General features: G+C 41.5%; 2 protein-coding genes and 1 long non-coding RNA gene across 3 annotated transcripts in view; all 3 read right to left on the reverse strand.

Moving 5' to 3' along the window:
* The window catches only part of LOC117500508, a 182,873-nt gene that overhangs the window by 87,002 nt on the left and 77,082 nt on the right, over positions 1–18,789 (reverse strand). The window lies entirely within an intron of this gene.
* Positions 171–3,706, reverse strand: LOC117500520. Its single transcript, XR_004557795.1, has 4 exons — positions 3,546–3,706; positions 3,374–3,462; positions 1,910–1,957; positions 171–978 (listed from the first exon to the last, which is right to left on the reverse strand). It is a non-coding gene; the product is annotated as an uncharacterized LOC117500520 (long non-coding RNA).
* Positions 6,706–16,919, reverse strand: LOC117500515. The gene is made up of 4 exons (XM_034153397.1): positions 16,850–16,919; positions 15,694–15,888; positions 7,426–7,505; positions 6,706–7,314 (listed from the first exon to the last, which is right to left on the reverse strand). Exons 1-4 carry the CDS (start codon positions 16,853–16,855, stop codon positions 6,933–6,935), a joined length of 663 nt encoding a protein of 220 aa, XP_034009288.1. The 5' UTR covers positions 16,856–16,919; the 3' UTR covers positions 6,706–6,932.

The following is an 18,789-nucleotide window of genomic DNA, read 5'->3' on the forward strand; positions in this document are numbered from 1 at the left end:
AGAATACTACCTTCTTCCAGTATCCCTCTGAACAATCAGTTTAATAAATGATAAGAATAATATGTAAACATTTAAAAAAATCTAGGAGAGCGACGTTCCTAAATCTGTTAACTTCATTACATCATTATGTCTGCTTCAACTTTTAAAACACTCCATTCACTCGACATGTGTAATATTTATAAGAGTTTATTGAAAATGTATTTCGAAATAAAAAACATTGGCCTCCAAAAGTAAACGTATTTTCATGAAGGAAAAAACAACAATAGAATCGTTTATCACATAAGACAATAATCAAAATTAAAATCTGCATGCAAAACCTAAGAATAATCATTCATGATCAAGCATCCTTTTAATGTATACAAAATAGGTTCAAAGCAGATTCAATCCATCTGGGATTTGCTGGATTAAAACATTACATGTCAGGTGAGAACGCTAAATCATTTCTTACATCATTACATTACATGAATGACTTACATGGTTTGCTGAATCTGGTTTTAACCTTACAGGAAAACGTGTACATTTTATAAAATATGACTGGTCCAAGTGTAAAAAAAGGGCAAGAGCTATGATTAAACATGAAGGTGCAAAAGCTATATTTGATAGAACCCCCTACAGAGACATTTACATTACCATTTCCCCATTGGAATCGTTTAAGACGCTTTTTTTCTTGAGGCACAATGTACGTTTGGTCTAAAAAATTATTTCTCCACAACATTCACTTCTTTCCCTTTAGGTCCTCAATGAGATATTTCTCCTCTTTCTCAAGGATTCTGTAGAAAACTTCTTTGCCAGGAAGCCCTGCCTCAATCAGGGGACCACTGAAGAGTTCCCTCATGTGCTCCTGAGTGGTTGGGATTTTCCAAATGTTATCATAAATCGATTTTGTGATGACTTTCCTAAGGAGCTGATCCAAAATGTTTCCAACGCAGTTCACTCTGTTGATCAGCTCGGTTCTATGTTTATCCACAAAGTGCTCAGCTGAGGAAGGAGGGAATAATGAGTAAAGTGTTGATTATACCATGAAGCCAACTTGATACATTTCCAAACAAATATTTTATTTTCTATAACAGTGACTTCTTTATTTTAAATACAGTGGAGGAAATAAGTATTTGATCCCTTGCAGATTTTGTAAGTGTGCCCGCTTAAAAAAAGATTAACAGTCTATAATTTTATTGGTAGGTTTATTTTAACAGTGTGAGTAAGAATATCAAAAAGAAAATCCAGAAATTGACATTATACAAAAGATCAAAATTGATTTGCATTTAACTGTAGGAAATAAGTATTTGATCCCCTTGCAACAAACAAGGATTCTGTCTCCCACAGACCGGTTACATAAGTCCTCTTCCTTTAAAAAAGTACTCCTAATATCAACTTGCTAACTGTATAAAAGACACCTGTCCACAGAATCAATCAATCAGATTCCAACCTCTCCACCATGGGCAAGACTAAAGAGCTGTCTAAGGACCTCAGGGACAAGTTTGTAGACCTGCTCAAGGCTGGGATTGGCTACAAGACCATCAGAAAGCAGCTTGGTGAGAAGGAGACCACTGTTGGTGCGATTATACGGAAATGGAAGAAACACAAAATGACCATCAATCACCCTCGGTCTGGGACTCCACACAAGATCTGGCCCGTGGGGTATTGATGATCATGAGAAAGGTGAGGTATCAGCCAAGAACTAAAGGGGAAGAACTTGTTAATGATCTCAAGGCAGCTGGGACCACAGTCACCAAGAAAACTATTGGTAACACACTACACCATAATGCAGAAAATCCTGCAGCGCCTGCAAGGTCCCCTACTCAAGAAGGCACATGAAAGGCCCCTCTGAAGTTTGCCAATGGACATCTGAATGATTCAGAGAAATGTCTGATCCACTGGGATCACAAACCAAAATCAAGTGTGCACCCACCGTCTACCATGGTGTATTGAGCTGTCTCTCCAGCTGAGGGTCCAGCAGCTGAAACAAATTGAGGGAAAATAACAATTGCTTAATTACGGACAGGTTTAGTCTTTATGCTTTTTTTTTCATGCACACAGCAACATAGCAAAATACGGTCATTCAATGTGTCAATGATACATGCACTGTCATTGGTTGCCAGTTTAATAGAATACCTAAAACAATAAGACTGATGTTATTCTATATTCAACTCAATGAAAAGATTAAAAGCAACAATGTGTTACTCCACTTCTCTCAATACTGTTCAGCTTCCTAAGTCTACAGCACACCAGCTTGTGTCCAAGGTCATTCCTATCTACAGGTTAAACGTATAGGACACATTAACAAACGTACCGTGAATGGTTCTAGACTCAAAGCTTGGGTTATATTATATTATAATTATTTAGCTTTTTTTGTATTACTCTTTTAATGTTTGCTGTGCATCTGTTTGTTTGTTTTTCTAGCACCTGTACCTCAGTGAATGTTGAGCTTTCGAAGCTCACTTCTGTATGTTTGGAAATGTACGCTGTGTACATGGGTTTTATTGTATAAAATGTTAATAAAAACATTGTTCAAAACATTCTCTTATGTAATTGTTTGGGCTTTTCATTTTGACATGAACAGCACAAATGGGGTTTTACAAGTCTTATGTCTGCATGCAAAAGCCTCTTCTTTTTTTTTAAAGCACATGCAGACAGAAGGACATAAAAGGAGTAATCATCTCTCATTGAGTTACACTGTATAACAAAGATATACACTGAAAAGACTCTATAGGAAACAAGTGGGGCTCTACCTTCTCCAAACGCAGAGCTCGAGCAGTGGTTATGGATAAACTGAGGCAGAATCGAGATGCCTGTAACGACGAGGCAGAGACACTCTGACCGGGAATAAGCAAACTGATGTCTTGATTGATAATATCATTTAGGTTAGGATGGGATCTTTTTGTTTACATATATCCAGGCTCTAAACTCTATTAAAAAAGACTAATATTGGATTACATTAACAAAATGGATTTAAGTAGGCCTACGTAGTTTATCAATATCAATAAATCCCTTTAGCTACTGTAGCATATGGGCCTACATGATGCTTTTGTGTTAGAATGGCAGGAATAGCCATTAAGAGTTTTGTTTAAAGAGCATTTTATGTATAATGCAGGCGGCTTTTAGGGATTTGTTTATGTATAGGTGCATAAATGTGTCAGGGCCTCAAACACCTACAGTATATAAAGACACCTTCATTTACATGGAGACATGTTTGTTTTCTTCAATTGATTCACAATGGCTTTGATTTCATTAAAAACTTTAATGTGACAAGGAAAACAGTTGAATGTTCCACAAATTCACTTTTTTTGAGCTGTATGTACACATTATAACCCTCATCATCAAAGCGAAAATGACCAAATTCTGGACGATTATTAAAAATGGATTAGTTAAATACCTGGTTTGGTTAAGTCATCAGTCCCTTAGAGTTTAGGAATATGCTCAGGTGCAACTTCCAGATCCAACATCAGGCTAATTGCCCACCACCTGAAATCAATTGAAGTGATTTTTATTACTTAAAATAATAAATAAAACCATGGTATTACCTTTGAGATGAATCTTTTTCTTACCGTCTCCTCTCTCTTCCAGTTGCAGTTAGCTAAGCGTCCAGCAGAGGTCAGCCATGTCCCACATCAACACCACAGAGCTGCAGTCGCTCCTGGGTTGCGGTCGAATACTCCAAAAAAACAGCTCCTAAATTCTAACCCTATCGTCTATTCCTTGACCTCGGAGTGAAACGTCATGGGGTTAAGGGATAGTGGATAGGAGAATTCAAAAGGATTTAGGAGAAGAGACTGCGGTACTTTAGAGAATCCGACTGCACTTTCACTATCCGACGTGTTTATGATGCGCCAGCGGAGGTCATAAATGTGCGCCTGCTGCTGTGGGTAAACTATGGAAACTACAGTTTTCTATACAGCGGACTACAACATGGATGTTTAATAAGAACGAGGGACTACTGTAAACTCATCTAGAGACTCTGCACCGTGCTCTGATGCTGTTGCTTTATGCTTTATGAACGGGGACATCAGAGAAACATATTCTTCATGACCAAAGTTGGAATTGAAATAAAAAAGGAAAGTGAAACTTATGCTCGTCACCCTCTCCCTCCGGTCCACATTAATACAAATGATCCCAATAGCCTACGTATGATTGTATGAAAATATCTTAAAATCAATACAAATGTATTTATTATAAACGTTAGTCCTTAACATCTATCACTGTGTATATCACCATTCAAACATATTTTAAAAGTTGAACAAACCCCACACAGCTTTATTTGATCATTTCAGTAAAAACTAACGTTCATATTTCTCTTTTTGATTATAATACTGATGAACGTTCAAAACAAAGCACTTTGGCAACTTACCACATACGTTTTAAAATGCTTAATAGGCTCTGTGCACAAGATGGCGTCTATCAACTTCCGGCGGGTGGGTGTGGGGGCGAGTACTTCCGGTTTGAGTACAGAGTTTTTACAGCTTGACAGTTTGACAGTTTGACAGTTTCTTATGACACACCAAGAGCAAGAATGAGCGGATTTCGGGGTAAAGAAAAGCGATTGGCCTTCCAGCGGGTAAGAAAGTCGGCACTACATTGCTGTGTGCCACTGTGTACGAATTCGGCCCGTTATAATCGGAAGATAAGTTTTCATGCATTTCCCATTGATGCTGAGGTAAAGGCTCAGTGGCTGATCAAGGTCCGTAGGGACAATTTCAGCCCCACAAAAAATACCCGTGTGTGCAGTAGGCATTTTCGACCAGGAGACTTATTGGTCACAGCGGGAGGACTGCACAGAGTACAGAAAGGAGCTACACCTGTTCTCTTTGCATGGAATAACTACGAGCTACCTACACCAAGACGTAATGTTTGGGAGCGTCGGCCGAGGGCAGAGAGCCCCACCCCGGACTTGACAGCTGAGTACGAGGTGGAAACAGTTGCGCTGCCTGATCACGAGTACTGTTTAAATCCCGCGACGGCAGTGATGGCAAATCAGGTGGCCGACGAGAACGAAGCCTTGAAAATGCAGGTTAGGGAGCTCCAACACCAGCTGGAAGTGTTACAACTGCGATCTCGTTTCGGGATACAACGCCTGGCAGGGTCGGACGAGGACATTCGTTTCTACACCAGGTTTGTTTATAAGGCTATCAGGATGTTGTTATGGCCACTAGTTTGAAAAACACCTTTCATTTGGGGAAGCTAATTTAAGAAACAAAACAATGTCTAACATGAACAATATTACATTCTTAGATTTGCCACATACAAGCATTTCCTTGCCTTTTGGAAATTGGTGGAGCCAGCAGCCAACACCAAGATGGTGCGGATCACCAACGCCAAGGCATCCTCTGCCAGCAGCTCGGATTGCTCTCAACCAACAACAACGGTATGCAGCATACAAGCATGGATGTATATTAATAATTATGCACGCTGCGCACTATACCACCGTTTAACAAGTGCATCACATCACTCACACACATGCCACACACACACACACACACACACACACACACACACACACACACACACACACACACACAGAAAATGTGTTACAACTGTACCCGGTCTCCCTATAACAGTATCTACAGTATGCCTAACACTTATTTGTTTTCACAGAAACTTCCACCCATAGATGAGCTGCTGCTGTTCCTCATGCACCTGTCAGTGGGCCTACATCTGAGGGATCTAGCAGAACGGTTTGGCATTCACCGCACCACAGTCAGCAGAATTATTTCCACCTGGACACACTTCCTGTACCAACTGCTTGGAAGCCAACGTCTGTGGATCCCACGCGAAGTTGTCAGAGCTCACCTTCCACCAGAGTTTTCATCTTTCCCTGACACACAAGTGGTGCTTGACTGCACTGAAGTATTCTGCCAGACTCCATCATCTCTCCTGCTGCAGAGTGAGGTGTTTTCAACGTACAAGTCACATGCTACATTCAAGGCCATGATCGGCATGGCACCACATGGTGCCATTACATTTGTGTCTGGCCTGTATGCAGGATCTATGAGTGACCGGGAGATTTTCAAGCTGTCTGGCATCGTGAGCCTGCTCACACCAGACATGGCAATAATGGTCGACAAAGGGTTCCTTGTGGACAATCTGGTTGAGTGCAAAGTTTACCGGCCTGCCTTTCTGTAAAAAAAAACCCAAATGAGCAGGGAGGATGTCAGGCAGACTCAATCCATTGCACGTCTGAGGGTCCATGTGGAGAGGTGCATCAGAAGGGTCAAAGAGAACAAACTCTTTGACAAAGCCATACCACTGTCTGTGTGTGGAAGCATTGAGGAGCTTTTCAATGTGGCTTGCTTCCTGGTCAACTACCAGAACGGACCACTGGTGAAAGCATGGGCAAGCCTGGGCAGCAATGATTAAAAGATTTCTTGCTCCCAAACCAATTGTGTATTTCATTGTGGTCGTTACAAAAAGCAGTCATACCATACTATGTTTAGGTACTAATGAATTATAACCTCAAAACAAATGCACACAAAAATAACATAGGACAATACATAATATAATAAATCCACAATATGATAACATTTTACAGATTCATTTAATACACTTTTACAAAACATAGGTTGATGTTATATCGGGGAAAAAAAATACATATTTAAACATTTCAATTAGTCTCTGCATATTTAAGTAATGCTAGTTTATGTAACAGATGAACAGATCAATGCAAGATAAGTTAGTTAGCATCCACAACTTTTGTTAATGAATAATGTCATATGACATTAAATGTCTGCCAATAAACACCCCTTTCTTCCTCACATAGGTCCTTTGACTAAAGGATCTTTTTGACTTATAGAACACACTTGGTTCTGGTTTTAGCAATTGAAAGAACTATATACAGGAAAATATTCATGTTAGATCAGTAATGTGTGATGTAGTGTGGTACACTAATGTAGTGTAGTGCATATCAGTCCATGTAAAAATAAAAATAATCTCCCTTCTCCCTAATGGTTGTAGCCACCTCGCAGTCTCTGCAGATACGCTGTATAAGGATATCCTCCTCTGCAAAAACGACAAAATCGCACCACTCCATCCCTGTGAGTAGGAGTAGGCTCCAGCCTATAGCCATCCACAGGTAGAGGTGGTGGTGGAGGGGCATCTGGGTGACGCACTATAACCCGGCTAAGAGGTAGTGGATGCTGGTATGAGATAGGGCTACCTTCCTGAACTTTTCCAAAGGTGGAGTTAACCAGTGGCACGTCCACACTTATAGCCATGGTGGTGATCAGTGGTGCGATGTCTGCTGAGAAGTCCTTGTATACCTCGCTGACTTTGAGGACATCTGGGTCTGGCAGCTCCCCCCGCACGGCCTTGTAACGTGTACTCCTTTGAACATGTTTATATAATAATTAGGACTTTAAGAACAATTTTACACTCAGACAACAATCACAAAGTTGTTGCAGGCTACATACAATTACTTAGGACAATAGATATTACCTTACACCATCAGCAACTGTAAACTGCTTTGGCTTAGTGGAAATGAACACCATGTCACTCACTCTGCCTGGTTTCACACCCTATTAATTACACAAAAGAATTGTCAAATTCATTGAAATGGTCATTGATGCAACATACTAGATCAGCTCTTGGCACAAAGGAAATACTCATTAAACCGTGGATTGGTTGTGAATGTGGAGGAAACTTCTGTGTAGTAATGCATGGAGTCACCGACTCAGGAAGGAGACACGGTGAGAGTTGGAGCTTTGATGTCAAACACTGATGGGTTTATTCAGAGTATTCGGCCGGAGGATTCACATCACAAATCAAAGAGTCAGAGGTTCTGACCACACGGTAGAGTTGCCACGTCAATTCTGAAGAACCTCTCTCTATGCTAGACCTTTTAACAGGTTCACAGAGAGAAATCAACATCTCTGAAGGAGTAGACTAAACACTGAATCATCTGCGTCCGACGCTCATGGCCTCAAGGATTTCACATCCTAGAGCCCACAAACACCGATAAAGAAGTGCTTCAGTGTTCCCACAACAATTACCCTTCGTGCCAGTCAAGTTGACCGGTCTCACACTGGTGACAACACATATGGCACCAAGGCCTTTCCTTAAAGGAGATAACACATGTCAGAGTAAAAGGTTAGATATCTAGAAGAATTATTCCTTAACAGTTCCTCTCTTTTTATCATTTTTGATAACCTTAAAACATTAGTCTAATAATTCTGGTCAATACTTAAATCAATAGGCGTCTTCAGATTCGAGTGTGGTCTCACCTTACATTCAATTACATCACAAAGTAGAGTAAGATTGAAACATTCAATCACAATGATTGATACAGGCAATCATAATAGGAAAAATTATCTCTCATCAGTGTTTGGAGCATCTTTTGTCAATAAGTAGAATAATGAACACACATAAAAACACAGATACATAATAGCAAAATATTTGTTTTAAACTAATATCTTTTATCATTTAAACCATTAGTTAATGTCATTTATCAAACTATAAAATCAAAACCGGAAACAGCTTAAAGATTAGCTTTAAGGCAATCACTAGTCAAAAGCATTTAAAACTTAGGATCATAAGAGATCCAGCTAAGGCATAAAATTCACAGTGGTGATTTGATCAATCTGTAATCCACAAAGTTGCAGTGTCCTCAATTTTAGGATTACTTTACGTTTACTTCATTACGCTTTAGTCAAGAGTAAGGCACTTAGTCTTAGTAAAATCAATACATTCATTTTAGTCAAGTACATTGTTCAAAATCTGAAAAGGAAAAGTTAGGCAAATATTCAAAGACTTTTGTAAAAACCTGGAAAGGAAAGATTAAACATTCTTAAAACTTTAATTCATACATTTGTAAATGCTACAACTGATCTGTACCAAATTAAGTCTATCACTTATCCTTATTAGCCATACTTACCTGAAAATCTACTTATGGTACTTGGAAAGGGTTCTTCTGTGTTTATCTAATGTTGAATATAGAATATCAATTTCTTTAAATTATAATTCTCTAATTTGAGGATCAAATATGCTACATAATTGTTATATGAATTATTATAAATATTTGTTTTGGGCCAAAACTGAAATTAATCCAGTACTTGAAACATCATTTTATGTCTGTCTGTGCATGGGTAATACATTAAAGAGTTGTGTTGTTAAGCCTGATTGCTGGATGATTAAGGATATTAACATTATCTGTTATAATATTAGAAATACCTTATTATTCAATACCTTATAATCTGAGAATATTTATTTATTAATTTTGTTTAGTGTGAAAATCTAATCTGATCTGACTAAATATATTTATCACCACTACTTAACACATGTCTGGTCATTGGAAATATAAAAAACAATCATTAATTGTACATCTTTAAACATCTGGTCATTCAATTCAAAGTTCATCTTTGTACAAGAGCTGGAAGAACATGTCCGTCAGGCTTCCTGACTCGTTCTCCTCCTCCCTTTATGACACCGAGTGTCTGGTGTGTAAAGGCATCCTGATACTGTAGATTAGCACTGAGGTGCTGATTGGCTCAAACTCTTCTTCATCAGAGCGCCATATTTCAACCCCCCAATTGCTCTGCTTTTGTGTGGCTCATTCAGTGAGCACTGTAGCTGATCCCCCCAGTGAGACGGAGGCTCATCTGCCGGTATTCCTTCTGCTATCTGCTTGAGTGCAACTGCGTATTCCTGATGCATCCAGGTGTCCCCCCCGTGATGGGAGAGGTTAGGAAGACATCAAACTCCTCCAAGAAACATGGAACATTGTATTATAGAAGCCTCTGAAACCCTCGCTCGTCCTGCAGGGTTGTCTGCTAGAGCCCACCGAGCAGAAAGATGAAGAGAAGCATCCCATCTTATCAGAAAGGTGAAGAGAAGCATCCCATCTCATCAGAAAGGTGAAGAGAAGCATCCCATCTCGAACGACCTCGTGCTTCCTTGCACGTGGCTGGGGGTGCTCTCTGCACCCGGAGAGTGTGACCCTCTCTCTCTGACCCTTGGCCTTGAGAGCTGTCCTAGTTATTGGGTTACCACCTGATAGGGATGTTTTCTGAGTGAAGACAACTCAAAGTAATGGATTAGCACATTATCATTTAATTACAAAAATAGGATAGGCCCCTCAGAATTATTTGGGAGCCTTCCTGACACATGCACATTATCATTTTGAAGGTTTGGGTTAGTCATTTAACATGCAAGAATCATATACTCATCAGTCCATAGCAGAGAAATGTTATTGTAAGTTAAAGGTGAGCTTGTCCCTGTGGATATAACCCCTTCTCAATGATTCTAAATGTATATTAATTCACCCTTTACCTTTTGATAACATATTAGTTTATCAGAAATATAATAAATTACTCAATATAATTGACTCTTCCCTCCCTTTTCTTGCATATGGTACATATGAAATAATAACTTAGGAGTCTATTTAAGCATGGTATAGTTTATAATCTATTAATCGAGAAGACTCAGTATCACCTGTGTGCAGCTTACAAAAACCATTGTGATAAACATATATTATGCAGGGCTAGGAATGGATACATTTGTTGAAAAACAAAGCATATCTGATTTGGGAGGAAAAGTTTCATCCCTTTAACATCTGTGTTATTACTGAAGGCATAGCATGAATGATATTGGATGTCTGAGGGTGTCATTACTGAGAAATGTCAAACAAAATCAAAACCTTACATTTGAAAACAGGTTTGCATTCCTCCACTTAAGGTGACGTTATCATTGGAAACAATAAAAGCTAATTGTTTTGATGTAGAATCTATACATTGAATCGTTAGAGCAGAACAGAATGGTTGTATTGTAGCCTGAGTTTTGTGCAGCCTTCAGTTTTACCAGGTGGAAACATTGTCTATATAATGTGAATACATGTAGAACTAGACATTAAGAGACCCCTGACATTAGGCCTATTTGAAACAATAGTAGGGGCTTTTACCAGCTCGCCAACTTACAGGCATCCTCTGCATAGCAGTATGAATAGCCTTAAAAACAACCCACTCTGCGGTAACGAGAGTCATGTATCTGAACCAAATGCCCTAAGTGAAGCCGTTAGTCTCATCTGACTGACCCAAGGGTTGGTGCTGGTGTGACAGGGAGGCTTCCAAGTGTTTATAGCAGATGTCATGCTTTCAGTTCATGGCTCAGTGGGGGGGAGCAGACCCATGTGAGACAGTATCAACGGCTGTAATGTTCAGTTTGAGGAGTGTCATTCTCTCTGGGAGCAGGAAATGGTGTCCATTCTCGGACCACACCATTAATGTCATGTAGAGCAGCCATAGCATCTCTGTGACTGCACTCAGCCGGACTGCAGCAGGGCAGAACTGGGTGACTTTTAGTGAAGCCGTCCAAGGCCATAGACAAAATGGAACCACGTACTAACAAAAGGGACACAAGGTCATCAATGTCTCTCTTTACCTTTGGCCTAATTGTAAAACAAATTAGTGGAAGAAATGCGGAACACTAATCCATCATCATGTGACATTTAGAGTTCATTTAAATAATTACTTATGGGTTGAAGTCAAATTAACATTAACATTAGAACTAAAGTCAGTCAAAATTGGACGTGCACGGATCAGAATCTAATCAATACACCATTTTCCCAGCTCTGTAATGAAAAAGATATTAAGATGAGGTACATTACAGGAGTGTTAAAACATCCAAACATGCACACTTATCTTATTCTAGTAGAGATTAGAGGACAGGTCTAATGTTGTGAACAAAACGATCAAGTCAAAGTTATTTTATTTATTTTATCTTATTCTACATTTAATTTAATAATTAATCTTAAATTACTAATAACTTTAAAGAAGGCAACAATTTACAATGTGGATAAGGTGACTACTTATCCAAAGTGTGTGGGTGTGTGTGTGTGTGTGTGTGTGTGTGTGTGTGTGTGTGTGTGTGTGTGTGTGGGTGTGTGAACAGCTTGTCTGCCCAAGGTTAAAACATTTGGGACAGCAGTGAGAATGTTATGAGAAACAATTTGTTGCTTAGACTGAACTCGAAAGAAGCTGAGATTAGAACATTTGAAATAAATCAAAACACTTGTACATTAATTAAATACATTTGACATTTAGCTTGAGCTGGGTTCAATACTTTCTTTATGGTATTTAAATTGGGCTCAAGTAGAACCTTTACATGGATTTGGCTTGCAACACAAAGTGATACCGATCTCTGTCTGTTATGATTTGAAAGTCTCATGATTTAAAGTGTAGGGCTGTGAAGGAGAGGCCCTTGGAAAACAACCTCTACTTCTTTGTTAACTGTAATTACTTATTGTAAAGAGATTGCAACATTATACTTTTTAAATAATTGCTCAATTCATTTAACACATTTATTATGCACACTGTAATGAAAACGTCAACAAATATATTGATCCTGGCTTAACCAGCGACCTTTACTCTTTTGTTCATAAGCTCGGTTTCAGAAAACTTGTCAGTAGTTTAACAACTATTAGAATTGTAGTAATGTCTATGGAGAGCAATTGGTTGATACGAGAAATCATTTGAAGCAGTTTAATAAAGAATGTTAAACTATATTTAAAACTGTAATTAAACTTCAACTTATATTAATTATCTGAATCCAGTGGCCAGTTGGAACAGATAATCAACAAAGTTTCCATTTTGCAGCAACAGCGCAAAAGGTTTCAACAATAATTTGTATTATGTCTGAGTCAAGTTCTGTCTTATCAGCTTTGTTTCGGAATGTGTTCAATTCCTTTACGTTTTTTCATTATTACCATACAATACATAGATTTGAGAATAAATGAAACAAATAATACAACATTGACCTAAAACAGCAGACAGATTTTGCAACCCTGACCTCCTCAGGCAGGGTTTTTTACGACCAGCAATGATGCCTCTTATGGCGCATTTCCACTACACGGTCGGCCTCGGCCACACTCGGTACGGCTCGGTACGGCTTGGCCGCGTTGGGCCTTAACAGGGCCGACTCAATTCATGCTGCGCTTCCATTACAGTTTAGGAACTGGGGTAGTTACTATAGTAACGCAGTGTAGGCGGAGCCGTGACGTCATCTTCAATGAGAACCCCAGAAAAACAACACAGCCGTTAGCTGTTAGCACTCAGAGCTCACAGCTCCTTATATATGTTCAGAAACTCGACAAAAGTTAAACAAGTACACACCACAGACTGCCTGTGTCATGGTGAATACAGTCGCTGCTTTATTTATGTCTGTATAGGCCGTTGTTGTGAGTGTGGACGGTCAGAGCATATACTGCGTTAGCTTAGCCAATCTCCATCTAGAAAAACACGCATTTTAAAAGGTTTTTCGCCTGCCGTCTGTCTGCAGACTTGACAAAGCATTAATTCATGGTTTTTACTAACCGGTATCAGTATGTTGTTACTTCGGTATCATTTTGAAACGTGCATTACAATTAAATCACGGTCAAATATGTCCATCTTGTTGTAGTTCTAGCCCTCTTGCCAGCGCTCCTCTCTCTAGTTTAGCATACTCAGCCCGACTCAGCCCTGTTTGTTGGCCCCGATAGAACGACAATTTTCTAGGGCCAGAAAAGAGGTGAAAAAGTGGCCCCGCGCCGTGCCGCGCCGGTACTAGGCCTAGTGAAAGCACAACCAAAAAAGGGGACGGCACGACACGGCACGCTTAAAGCGAGCTCCGCGCTGCAGTGGAACTGCGCCATTAGGGTCTCAGGGTGCAGGACGGGGCATAGGGTTTATAAAAGGTCACAAACATATCTTAACATACCAGCAATACAATTTAAGAATGTATTCTTAAAAGTAATATAATCTTATTTTCTTCTTACACCTACAGCGCACACCCTGAACAGTGTGCTTCTTGTTTACATTTCCTCTGCACACTCAGATGCAGGACATAAAAACACTCTTTTGCTTCTTCTTTTCATTTTGCAGCACATCCATACTACCAGAATTTTGCAAAACACTATATATTATTTATCTTTCTCAAGTCATTTACTTTTGGTGAGTTAACTAAAGCTTAGTTTATTTTACCCTGGCTATGGACTGATTCATTATTAGTTGTTACAAAACATGCACAAGACGGCGGTTAGACAAACCAATATAGACCCCTGATACAAACAATCAGACAAACAAACATGATGAACTCGTAATAAACAACAATGCGACAGCAAAGTTCATCCAGCTCAATTTAGTCCGGATTAAAGAGGTTTCAGAGGGGGTAGGGACTATTTGATCTCTCCCAATGGGAACCCAGTGGGGTACCTTGACTCGTACCTCCACCCTTGTATACAAGTCCTTAGATCGGTGCCTGAAGACCGTCCAAGAGCAATAACTAGCTTATCCTCTTGCGACTCCACTATCCCTGCTCTAGTGGTGCTATGCCCCCCCGATCTGGAGCACATAGACTTTTTTTCCTCTACCCTTTCTATCCGAAACCACACAGTTAACTGTAGTCCTACTCGACCAGCCTACACACCTCCCATCATGCTCATCCCAACGATGAAACACAGTTTTGCTCTACACTTGCATACCACTGCCCACCCATGATCAATTAGCCTATAATTTTATGTATGCACCCCGGACCGACACCAGCTCCTCCAGCAATGTAGGGAGCCTGTCGCATCAGGTAATGCACGCACCTCGCACCGGCCAGCACGTCGTAAACGGCCACAAGCCACGAGAGTGCTTTTAAACCGTCTCGTTTTTAATAGAGACGGCGGTGGTGTGAGTTAAAGCTATAGACAAAAGCTGTGATTTTCTCCCTCTGAGTTCACGGCACCAGCTCATGCAGATACGGGGAGGTATTTGACACACATTCCCCGGAGCCGCAGCAGCTGGAGCCGTGTTTTTTTTAGAGGCGCTGGGGGTAATATCTCTGGCTGCTTTAGTTAACTGCTAGTGTTGGCCGCTGAAACCCCCGGAATCTCGGCGATTTGTTCATTACAAATCTCTATTTTGATTTCACACAGAAGTTCCACTTTACTGCTGCCCTCATTAAGGTCTTTTTAAACATCTCCGTGTATGCCTGCACGGCACATACGTCCCGAGCAGCACACACAGAGGGAACCAGCCAAGACAGAGTCCCTGGATGATCCCCTGGGGTTACTAGCCCCAAATGTTCATTAACCAAAACGAAACGCAGCCGCTTAGCTTCACAGATAATTTTAGGATACCGTCAATCACAGATTCTGGTAAGGCAATGTCCAAATGTAGATTTGAAATCACACTTACCAGTCTCTGAAGATCTGTTGGTATCCTGCCGACAATGCCAATTTGTGGAGGAAACTTCTGTGTAGTAATGCATGGAGTCACCGACTCAGGAAGGAGACACGGTGAGAGTTGGAGCTTTGATGTCAAACACTGATGGGTTTATTCAGAGTATTCGGCCGGAGGATTCACATCACAAATCAAAGAGTCAGAGGTTCTGACCACACGGTAGAGTTGCCACGTCAATTCTGAAGAACCTCTCTCTATGCTAGACCTTTTAACAGGTTCACAGAGAGAAATCAACATCTCTGAAGGAGTAGACTAAACACTGAATCATCTGCGTCCGACGCTCATGGCCTCAAGGATTTCACATCCTAGAGCCCACAAACACCGATAAAGAAGTGCTTCAGTGTTCCCACAACAATTACCCTTCGTGCCAGTCAAGTTGACCGGTCTCACACTGGTGACAACAACACATATGGCACCAAGGCCTTTCCTTAAAGGAGATAACACATGTCAGAGTAAAAGGTTAGATATCTAGAAGAATTATTCCTTAACAGTGAACACATACTGTACTTACCATGGTTCTTGGCTTGTGCCATCGCTGCTCTGTTTCAGTGCAGCTGAGGACAGGGGGTACAGCAGCCAGGTTGAGTGTGGAGTAGTGTGCGGTCTGGAACAGCAGTGCAACATTGTGGTTGCAGAGTGCTGTTCCAGCTACACAGGAACACTTTGCCACTGCAATCTCCACGGGTGAGCAGTTCTCAAAGACAATCTACACATTAAAATAAAATGTCAGTCATTTTACATTTAGAACACCGCTTCAATACAACACAGAAAAATGAGAAAGCTGAGAGCAGGCTGATCAGGCAAGTAGTAGGTGTGGGAAAAGGCTAAACCATGTCAGGTTATCAGTCACATCACATACACAGAAGTTCTGCTGTTTGGAATACTGTAATTTAAGGACATTCAAACAGATAAACTCTCTCAGCTGTCTCAATTTATTATCTTATTATATTATAACTACATAAAATAGTGTTAGTAGAACGTTGAACAGCTTAACATAGATGTAGGGTACAAAACCAGCACTTACCTAACACTGGCCCATACAAATAACTGGACCCTACATGGATTATACTAACCATACAGTAAAGAACAGCAGCCGTCACAACCAGTTTCTGGGGTTTCCATGAAAGCAGAGACGGGTTTCAACCTCTCATTAATAATCTTTGATGAAAGCTAAGTTTGGGTTTAGCTAATGTATTTATCATTTTACACGAGAGGGTTACAAAACGAAAATAAATCTGTAGCCCCTTCATGCTACACACACATAGCTAGCTACCAGTTGATGTGAGCTAATTTATTGTCACTATGCAATCTGTTGCAACACGTCAGCTAGCTGGGCTTTTTTGAATCCTAAATCACAGGTTACCTACTCTAGCCACATCAAAACCCCAGAACATGAACCTGATTGAGGCTTTGAACCGATGAACACTTTTTATTTTCCTCCCTACTCTGAGATCGTGAGGCTTTTCATGCTTCCTCATGGACCTGTAACAGCTAGCCCTGACGCTCACTCTCCCTGAAGGTAGATCTTTGTTTGAAACTGTGGGGAATTGGACATCATTCATGTTATCCAAAACACGTAATAGTACATCTTTAAAACGCTTTACACTGTATCAAGACTGTCAAGTTGTCAAAGTTAGCCAGTAACTACAGCTTTGTTTGTCACTTACCTTCATAGTTGTTATCTACCCGCTCTACCGTAGACCGGATGTTAACAAGCGCCCACTCAATGAACCGGAAATGGAAATACGTCATCCCGTGCAACTAGCCTATAAGCACCGTAACTTTCATGATATAATTTCTCGTTCATAATCGGTTGTTTCCGTGAACAGCCGACTGTTGTGTGACGGCAAATGCCGCGGCCGCAAGGCATTGTGGGGCAGCATTTTCTCCTCTCCTTTCGGTTAGGGAGGTCCAGTGGTTCCTAAGCTAAAGGAGGTTATAAAGGAAGTTTGAAACCTCCTTTCCTTTTAATTTAGAGAATTCAAACGGCACTTATCACGGCTGCCACTGAGGGACTTCCGTGTCATTTCACTCCGTTAGGAAGGTTCCTAAGCTAAATGGACTATTCGACCGCAACCCTGCTCTCATTCCTGCAGCACTGCCTCAACAGCACAGGCATGCTGTCTCCACAGCTGCCTCAGAACTACACTACCCAGCAGGCTGTGCACCAAGGGGGTGGAGCCGGAGCCAGGGCCAACTCTCAGGCCGTTTCTCAATCGTGAGGATATTGGCTTCCAAGCAGGGGCGGACTGGGATTACAAATCAGCCCGGGACTCACGACCGGCCCACTTCGGTATCGCCGGCCCACCTCGGTACCGCAAGTAAATTATCAAGGGGGGGGGGGTGCTAGTGACTTATCTGAGCGGCCCACCTCGGTGCCGCAAGTAAATACCGCGAGGAGATTGTCGACGGGTTGGGCTTGTGACTTATCCGACCGGCCCACATCGTCCGACCGGCCCACTTCATTACCGGCCCATCGGGATTCGTCCCGATGGCCAGTCCGCCCCTGCTTCCAAGCCAATATTTCAAGGATGTGCTACCAAGCCAGCATCCTCGCGATTGAGAAACGGCCACAGTCTCAGAGCATGCTATATATCCTGCTGGTGGTTGGCATGTTCAGCTTCTTCACATTCGGCATCATGCTCAGCTACATTCGCTCCAAGAAGCTTGAGAGCTCTCAAGATCCGTACCACCAGTACATCGCCCACGACTGGACCAAGGTGGTGTCTCGGTCCAGGGCCGTCGCCCAGGCGCTGCACAGGGAAGCAGCAGGAAACGGAGCCAGAGGCAAGGAACCCATCGTCATATGCAACCCTGCAACACTGGAGCAGCTGCCAGACTAGAATGAGACATTTAGCTATTTAAACTAGGGCTGTCAAGTTAACGCGTTAATAACGCGTTAACGCAAAAAAAAATTAACGCCACTAATTATTTTAACGCGATTAACGCATGTGTATTTTTTGTCCTCGGCCGCCCCGCCCCGTAGTTTCAGAGCGCATCGAGTTTAAAATACCATCTACAAGCTGATAGCCCCGCTCCTGCCACTCGCTTGTGGCAGACCACACTTCCACGCTCACCGGCAGGCCCGGACTGGCCATCGGGAGGACCGGGAGGGTGTGTGTATGTGTGGCGCGACTCGCGCGAGCGAGGCACACTTTACGTGTTGTTGTTGTTGTTGTTGTTGTTGTTGTTGTTAGCATCTGGTGCTAGCTAGCTGCGCTAACGGATATAAGGAGCTGTTTCAATGACATTTCGCCGACAACTACGCCGAGCACTTGACTTTATGCAGGTAGCCAGACAGTGGGACATTGTACGAAAAGTCAGCACACTCAGTACGGGCGAACATGATTGCAGCTCCCGTTCGAGCATATATGCCTTGAGCTGCACATAGCACGCGCGCGCGCGCGCGCGCACACGCGCGCGCGCGCGCGCACACACACACACACACACACACACACACACACACACACACACACACACACACACACACACACACACACACACACACACACACACACACACACACACACTTGTAATGTTCAGGTTGTTGTGTTTAATATTCATGAGAATATTTGTCATTGTTCAAATGATAATAAACAAACATATA

Source organism: Trematomus bernacchii, unplaced genomic scaffold, assembly GCF_902827165.1.
Source record: "Trematomus bernacchii unplaced genomic scaffold, fTreBer1.1, whole genome shotgun sequence".
NCBI classification, from domain to species: domain Eukaryota; kingdom Metazoa; phylum Chordata; class Actinopteri; order Perciformes; family Nototheniidae; genus Trematomus; species Trematomus bernacchii.

What these genes read in the sequence shown, in the direction of transcription:
- LOC117500515 (XM_034153397.1), bottom strand. An exon ending in GGCACAAGCCAAGAACCATG is followed by an intron (nt 7,506 to 15,693) that starts GTAAGTACAGTA and finishes TGTAATTAATAG; the next exon opens with GGTGTGAAACCAGGCAGAGT. An exon ending in ACAGTTGCTGATGGTGTAAG is followed by an intron (nt 7,315 to 7,425) that starts GTAATATCTATT and finishes ACATGTTCAAAG; the next exon opens with GAGTACACGTTACAAGGCCG.